At 37.1% G+C, this 8,562-nt stretch overlaps 1 protein-coding gene across 1 annotated transcript; it reads left to right on the forward strand.

Annotated features, from left to right (window-relative positions):
- Positions 1 to 956: 956 nt before the first annotated feature.
- ATP5PO (ATP synthase peripheral stalk subunit OSCP) lies at positions 957 to 8,562 on the forward strand. The gene is made up of 7 exons (XM_070944322.1): positions 957 to 1,056; positions 2,602 to 2,652; positions 4,757 to 4,867; positions 5,884 to 6,013; positions 6,199 to 6,311; positions 7,104 to 7,190; positions 8,372 to 8,562. The coding sequence occupies exons 1-7, from the start codon at positions 1,024 to 1,026 to the stop codon at positions 8,483 to 8,485; spliced, it is 639 nt and encodes a 212-aa protein (XP_070800423.1). The 5' UTR covers positions 957 to 1,023; the 3' UTR covers positions 8,486 to 8,562.

Below are 8,562 nucleotides of genomic sequence, written 5' to 3' on the forward strand. Positions count from 1 at the left end.
ACACCTGGTGTTCAGAATAGATCCTGCAAAACTATAAGTTAAGGTGAAGTGGAAAAAGTATCTGATCATAAAAAGCATACAGAGGTAATTAGCATCAAAAAATAAACCAGTTAAAACATTTTCTAACATAATCCAGGTGGCACATTTTAAAGGGCTTATTTACTGCTCCTCAATGACCATGAGTTTGAATAGGTTAATATAAATCTGTGCTATTCATAGGGGCAGATATTGAGAAGATAATGCAGGCTGTCCTAATCTGGACATCTATGGATATCTTGGAATGGCATTCTGGCCAATTTCTACTATTCCTGCTCGTTGTATATTTTTGAGGGTGAATGTATCTTCCTTGGATTAGGTTCATACAACACATAAAGTTAAAACATGATTGTTAAATTTAGGACTTAATGTGTTATGCAAATCCAGCCAGTGTAATTATATGTTAATTTATGGGTCCATTGACATTGGACCACTTCAGTCAACCATGGTTAAGTTAACTATGGGTCTAGGTATGTTCAATAAAATATCAGTAATGGTGGGTGAGCATATTTGTTTTTCTACTGGCCCTCCTTCAAATCACTGCTCAATTGCTCTTGCATAAGTACATCTATGAATATATCTGTTGTTGATAATTATGTAAAACAGGAAAGGTATAAATACATAAAATAGGACAATAAAAATACTGGTTTTATACAATAGCCATCTTTCTACATAACAGGCAATAAGTTTAGTGCATACTACGATCGGTCCGCATAAGTCTAACCCATGGTTTTTCTACATTTATTCAAAACAACGCAAAAGCCTTTGCTTTCCCTACTCCGACTTCCCTTTAAGACTTCCTTTGGCCCCTGGAACTACGCGAGAGCTCCCCTCCCTCGGTATGTAATATTCGCCTCTCCCTGTGGTCTTGAGAAATGAGGCACTCCGCAGAAACTACGACTCCCAGCAAGCCGCAGTAGTGCGTCAGTCTCCCCGCGCGCTTCCTGTGTGCGAGGCCGAGAAGGCCGGTTTGACCTAGAGGAGAAGATGGCGGCCTCGGTGGCAGGGTTGGGGCTGAAGGTGAGCGGTAATGTTTCGCGGATTTAAAAACAAAAAAAAAAAAAGGGGGGGTGTCCTGTGTTTATGGTCTTCTCATTACCAGACATTTCTCCCGTTCCTGTGAGAGTTCGGGGAAGGAAAGCTCACATCTTAAGGATCAAGCAGGATCCCGAAGATACGGAGCTTGCTTAAAAATGAGGACTCTGATTGATATGAAGGTGTAAAGGGGATGCTTTGAGCGAGCGGTCTCCATTTTCGCTGCCAGATTTGTTGCAAAATCCTCCTGGAATTTAAGAACCGCCGCAGACCAGAGCAATTTCTGAATGCAACCCCAAAAAAAAAAACAAAAAAAAAAAAACCGTCTAACCTCATTTTTGCCCACCGTTGTGCGAACTCGACCTCTGGTTTGATGGTGGTCCAGTATGACTCGTGAACCCAGTCTCCCCGTGGCGCTCGGTGAAAGTGCTTGTGGTCCTATCTGGAAATGTTTTGTTTATTTATTAAATTTATATGCTTGTCAATCTCCCCGATAGGGCGACTCGGGGCGGTTTACTGAATATAAAAAGAAAAGCAATTAAAATTTCAAAACTATGCAAAAAACAAACACACACCCCAGAACCAAGGAGATGGACAGCACAGGGAGTGGAATCCCACCCAGAACTAAAGATGATAATCAGATCCTGATGTCTCCTGCCTCCACATCCTGGTCATCTTGCCAGAATTCAGCTGAAGTCTGAAACCTGTTTATGCCCTGTCACATTTTGTGAAATGGGCAGTTGAATCAATTTGCTAAAGAAATAAAATACCAGGAACGCGATAAGTAAATGCTTCTTTCTTCCAGAAGGGAAAGGCAGCATGGTAAATTGCTTGGGTTGAAAGAAATTCCCAAAATAGAATAGAAAAACTAGTTGCATATGCATGTGGAATAGGCATAGATTCACAGAGTTGGGGACCCTTCTGGCTTTTGAGTATCCCCCCCCCCCCACAACACAGAGAGAGCGAGAGAGTGCAGGAATCCAAGATTGCTATCCAGCCTCTCTGGAAACACATCTAGTGAAGGGAAATTCACAGTGTGATTGCACTGTTGAAATGCTGTTGATTGATGATTATGCACCATCAAGACATTGTCTGGCAACCATATAGAGTAGCAGAGATCCTTGTCCAGAGTCTTGGACACAATTTCCAAATCATCACTGAAGTGTCCACAGCCCTAGAAGTAGTATTTCACAAGAATATACAATACCGAACGACATTGAGAAGTAATCAAATTAATTATGTTAATTAATCATATTAAGAATATATTGTATTTGCTGAATTAATAGGATGCTGTTGTAATGTTGAAAGCATGCCTTGTTCAGCTGTTGGTCGCTGAACTAATTCCTATGGATAGTTTCTTAAAAAGCTACATTTTGTATGTCTAGAAGATGCATTAGGTTCAAATCTACAGAATTAAGTTTTACAAAGTGACTTATCTCAATTGTAAATTAATTTTTTTATTACTGTGATTTTTTTTCTCCGTTGATGTAATAGCTTTCTTTTTTAAAAAAAATAGTTTTCTTCTTATAGGTGCGGCACTTCAGTACCTCTGTGATTAGGCCAGCATCCAAGCTAGTACAGGTAAACTTAAGTTTAACACAAAGTATTGCTAAATTTAGCAACATATTGCTAAACCATAACTTTAATAGTGAGGGGTTTCTTTTACTCTAAGGGAATAAACATGTCATTGAATAATTGTTGTAATTTAAATAGTGAAAAGATAGCATTTAGCACCTTTCACTTATGAAGTGCACTTTAATTATATTCTTTGGTCATGTACAATGAATTATAAACACATTTTCTTAAACAGGTGCATTGGATTCAGTCTTATTTTATTCTCAAAATTTACATTTAATATGAAATTCAAGAAAGAGAAGAAGCAGAATATTTTCATTAAATGAGAGAGAAAAAGAGAACCAAGAATAAAGTTGGTAGGAGAGGAAAGATAGGTATTTGTTAAAGAGGTGGGGAAAGAACTATATTATTATTATTATTATTATTATTATTATTATTATTATTATTATTATTATTATTATTATTAATATTTCTATGCCGCCCACTCTCCGAGGACTCTGGGCGGCTTACACCAAAGACAGTATACTAAATAGCATATTGCCCCCAACAATCTGGGTCCTCATTTTACCCACCTCGGAAGGATGGAAGGCTGAGTCAACCTTGAGCCAGTGAGATTTGATCTGCTGATCTGCTGAATCAGCAGTCAGGTGAAGTAGCTGCAGTATTGCACCCTAACCAGTGCGCCACCTCGGCTCATATCATATAAGTGGACAACAAGGAAATATGAGAAAGCAAGAACAAAAGCCCATTGACGTCCAGAGATACATGAGATTTTTTTATAACAGGACTAAAATCTTCACATCCCATCAATTTTAGTGAATTGGTTGCAGTGTGCTTAGGTGTCTGTTATAAATTGTCCAAGATCACATCATTATCTTGTACAGCAATATTACAGGTAGTCCTTGAGTTAAAACAATGATTGAGTTCAGAATCTTGGCAATTGAGTGAAGTGGTTATTAAGCAAGATTTCACATGACTGCTTCGCTCAACAATCATAATTCTGGTACTTCAGGTTCTAGTTGTTAAATGATTCCATGAGTTGTTAAGTGGATGGGATAGCAGATAAGGTATGTAAGGTGCCTTGGTGGGAGAAGACCCTGGGAGACTCCACTCAGAAGCTGAAAATTCTCCCTGCCAAAATCCAAGCAGTAATTTCCAGCCGCTGAGCAAAGACACTCATGCATGGCCTGTGCTGGGCCTCCCAAGCCTTCCCTCACCCAGCCTGAGGTACCCCACATTCCTTACTTTATTGCACTGCTTCGCCACACTCTGCTTGGGTTTCAACTCCCTCTTGTCTCTTACGGGCTGGTTAAAAGAGCTGCCTGCCAAAGGATGTGAACTCCCTTCTGCACAAAAGGGAACCCATTTGGGTGGGTATGGAAACAGCTCAGATTACCAGGATCTGAGCTCCATTTTTGCGCCCCGCAAGATGTTAACTTTCCTCCACATGCAGAAGGGAATTTCTTCATTGGGTGCAGGAACAGCTCAAATCTTCAGTATCTGAATTACATCCCATGGGAGGATATAATCTCTCTTTTGCATACAGAAGGGCACTCCTTTATTGAGGTACAGAAATGGATGACAGATCACCAGAATCCAAGTTCCATTTGTGGATGTCAACTTTCGACACATAGAAGAGAATTCCTTTGACGGGGCACAGGAACAGAACTCAGATCTTCAGAATCTGAACTCCATTTCTCAACCCCACTGAAGGAATTCAACTCCCCTCAGCAGGCAACTCTTTCATCCAGCCCCCAGAGATGAGAGGAAGTCCTCTTGGCAGGCAGTAGCAACTTAAAATCTTTCTTCATGGCTTCCCACCTGACTTTCTGAGGAAGTCAGCAGAGAAAATTGCAAATGGCAATCATACAATTGCGGGGTCCTTGTCAACCAATCATAAGCGTGAACAGGTTGCCAAGCACCCAGATTGCAATCACATGATTGTGTGATTGTGTGGGAGGGTGACATTTTACGACAGCTAGAAATGCTTCAAGTCTGTAAAGCATCCTTTCCAAGGCTGTTGTAACATCAAATGGTGGTTAAACAGCTAGCCCTAAGTCAAGGACTCCCTGTACCAGTATGTTTTAATGTGTTGCTTTTTTCCCCGCAGCCCCCAATTCAAATATATGGGTTAGAAGGCCGATATGCCACTGCACTCTACTCTGCTGCTTTTAAGCAGAAGAAATTGGATCAAGTAGAAAAAGAACTGACTCGTGTGTTGGTAATAACATTTTGTATTGCAACTCTTTTGGTGCCTGTTTGTGCTCATGAGTATTTGAGGAAGTTCTTTTGATCTCCATGTTAGGCAAAAAATAAATCCTTCTCTCCCATTTTATTATAGAAGTACAAAAATTACTTTAAAGTATTTTTGTAGGAAATATTAAGAATACATACTTAATTCTTCTAGTTCAAGTAGAAATTCCTTAATTGCAATAGAGAATATCGAAATTAAATAAATAAAAATAAAAGAGTAGTTAACATGCAAAAATAGATATTATTTTGTCTTTTATTCTGAGAGCCACTTAGAATTGCTGGGAGTTGGATGAAGACTAAGTTGAATATATTCAGCATTTGGACTGGATTGGTAGTACGGGTTTCTTATAAAAAACAGAAATAAGTTCTCTTCAAGGGTTTTTTGGAGAGGGAGGAGGCTGGGATCGCTGATAATGTATAGGACTGTTTTCTGGGTAGGTTCTTGACAAGGCCTTTTTATTCCCAGATGTTGTTGTTAAAATAAAATGACCTTTGTAACCACACACAATAGCCTAGAGATTTTTTCCACACTGAAAGCAGAAAAATAAAAAAAACCTTGAATTACATGTAAAAAGTATCTTTTTTTTAAACAAATGAAATCTTCCATTATTTAGTTTTCTTACAAGTTATAAAAGTAAAGCAATGTATTCTATTCATTTATTTTAAAAAGTTGGTTTATTGTGGATTTTAAATTCTTTAAAAACTTTTGGAATGAAATTTCTACTCCAAATAACCTGCAGCATTTATAAAGTTGTACAGATTTAAGTTAGAATCTGAAATACATTTACTAAAATGGGAAGTGATGAGAACTGTTTTTGAGTAACTATAAGATTAATCAGAAGGTGAATAGTATTGTGAATGTGGTAATATCATTAAACAGTACAAAGCCATGGAGCATACTTTGATAAATTGAACTAGCATGTCATGAGTTAACTGGCTAGAAATATTATTTTGATCAAGATCTATTTTTTGTTATAATTTAAGGCAGTAATGAAGGACCCTAAATTATCTGGCATTGTCATGAATCCTTATGTAAAGGCCAAAGTAAAACAACAAGTTGCGAATGATCTTTTACTTAAAGAGAAGCTGTCTCCTCTCACTATCAATTTTGTCAGTAAGTACATGTATAGTGTTCATAGTAAATTGGACCAAACTCTACAAATGAGAATTGAATAAATATGTAAAATACTTCAGAGTGAAAAAGCTTTTCTTTGTAATTTATCAATGTGTTTGCACTTCTAATACAGTTTGGATGTCCTTAAGTACTATTAGTAATTTCTTATATTTTTGTTTTTCAAGAAACACTTGCTGAAAACAGTCGCTTGCCTTACACTCCAGGTGTAATTTCTGCATTTGGTAAGATGATGAGTGCATATCGTGGAGAGATATTGTGCTCTGTAACTACTGCTCAGGTAAGCAAATAGACTAAATAACTTGTATTATCTATTTTTAATAGTTATATTGTAGATAAGTCACTGATAATTAAATATTGGGAATGGAGGAAATCACATGGCTACACACAATGAAAATAAGTATAATTCCTTATAAAAGGAATTCCATCTGATGTGGCCCAGGAAGCAACCTTTTTCGTTATAGCATCTGCCCTATGGAATATCACCCCGTATAGTTAGATTGGCCTTCAAGCTTGTTGGCCTTTCGAAATTCCCTGAAGACAAGGTTGTGCCATTAGGCCTGGGGATTGCATGGGCATTGTGAGACTGCAAGGTGACTGTATTGTCTGTGAGCTGTGGTTGGCAGAATGCCACACTTTTACATTTTTGGTGTATTGGTTTTAAATGTGATTTAAGCAAGTTTAGGGTTTGGGGCTATTTTAACTTATTTCTAAGATTAGGTGTGTGGTATGGCATGGCATGGCATGGCATGGTATGGTATGATACAGTATAGTATAGCATAATGAATCACAGTAAGGTAAGAAGCTATGTATTATGTTTGCCAATGTCTTACACATCTTAAAATATTTTTCTGAAAAAAAGAAATCAACATGTCACTTGGGCATTGAATGGAGAATTTCAGTTAAGAGTAAAAGCAGTGAAATGTTTTTAACTAATCATTCAGCATTCTGTGCATAACTATCCTTTCTATTGCTAAGTAAAGAGATACCATACATTTAACTTACTTATATGTTTAGAATTGAATGGTATCTGTCAATTTTTAAACTTTTTTCTTTTTTCTTAATATTTTAGACCTTGGATGAGGCCAATCTTACTGAATTGAAAACAACTTTGAATGGTTTTCTAGCCAAAGGAGAAATTCTAAAATTGGAAATTAAGGTATTGATGCAAATTACATAAATGTTCTCTAAAGCAAAACCCTTTCCTTTTAACAGTAAGATGGGAAGGTGGGCTAACTCTGTTATCCTCATTAGTAATCCTTTATCTGTGCTTGAAACCTCTTCCATGTTCTGATTTTCCAAATCTAACTAATGTAAATTGATTAATAGATGATTGAGTCTTATCCTAGGCCAGGGATGGGCAATTGTGGCTCTTTTACAACCTGTGGACATCAACTCCCAGTCTCAGGAATTCTGGGAGTTGAAGTCCACAGGTTGTAAAAGAGCCACAATTGCCTACCCCTGCCCTAGGCCATAGGAACAAACTACTTTTACAAGTGGCAAAAAAAAAAAAATCACATTTGTAGCCAGCCTTAAATTAACAGTAGAATTAATTACCGATTCTTTGGTCTACTAATGTTGACATTTCCTTAGATGTTGGACTTCTTAATCTTTTCAATTTAAGTGTTTTCCAGATGTGTGGAGATCAGCTTCCAGAATTCCCAAACCTGGGGGAAGTTGCTTTAAGACCTTGTTCACAGAATAATAACTATAAATAATATTTATGTCATTCACTATCAAATACATATACTAACCATTCTGATCCTCCTCTCTTGCATAGTCAAGTTATTTTTATTATTTATTTACAAGAGTTATATGTCGTTCCAATCACTACCAACTATGAGCAGTTTATCATACCCCATTCTATAAAATAAAGTTAATAATTATATAGCCAGAGTTCTGGAAAAGCTGATCTTAATGATCCTTCAAAACTCAGTAAGGTTGGCACCATATTAGATTTCTGGGACAATGTTGTTCTGAAGAACCACCAACAGTTGAAAAGGCCCATATTCAAGGTCCCTGAAGGGATAGTCCTCACCTGAAGGGACAGAAAGGAATTAATTCTTGATTTCTTTGATCAGTTAGAGATAATTGGAAGAAAGCAGTTCCAAAGAAATATATTTGGCAGATAAACAGACAGACTCTGAGACTGCTAAAAACCACCAACATTCAATCAAGTTGTTTTTATAGATTTCAGAGAACTGTCAAGATTGTTTGACATCTCTATTCTGTCATAAATTTGATTGTAATGATTTCTTAAATATAACTTCAAGTAAGCAAGCAAGACTATATACTGTGGTTGTAGCCTATCTAATTAAGAATCTTGCCATTTTTTTCTAGTCTGATCCATCAATCGTGGGTGGAATGATTATCAGCATTGGAGACAAGTACATTGACATGTCTACAAAGACCAAAATTCAAAAACTGAGCAGGATCATGAGAGAAGTTATATAATGTTCATCCAGTTATGAATGTTCATCAAAAACCTGTAAGATCTATAATGAGAACAATAAAAATGTTTATCCTTAAAA

Source organism: Pituophis catenifer, unplaced genomic scaffold (assembly GCF_029215685.1).
Source record: "Pituophis catenifer annectens isolate HBS135680 unplaced genomic scaffold, rPitCat1.0.hap2 SCAF_4, whole genome shotgun sequence".
NCBI classification, from domain to species: domain Eukaryota; kingdom Metazoa; phylum Chordata; class Lepidosauria; order Squamata; family Colubridae; genus Pituophis; species Pituophis catenifer.

Excerpts from the sequence above, each read along its gene's own strand:
- ATP5PO (XM_070944322.1), top strand. The coding sequence starts at position 1,024 with ATGGCGGCCTCGGTGGCAGGGTTGGGGCTGAAG. Across the intron at positions 4,868-5,883 it reads AAGAACTGACTCGTGTGTTG|GCAGTAATGAAGGACCCTAA; the intron begins GTAATAACATTT and ends TTATAATTTAAG. Across the intron at positions 6,312-7,103 it reads GCTCTGTAACTACTGCTCAG|ACCTTGGATGAGGCCAATCT; the intron begins GTAAGCAAATAG and ends TTAATATTTTAG.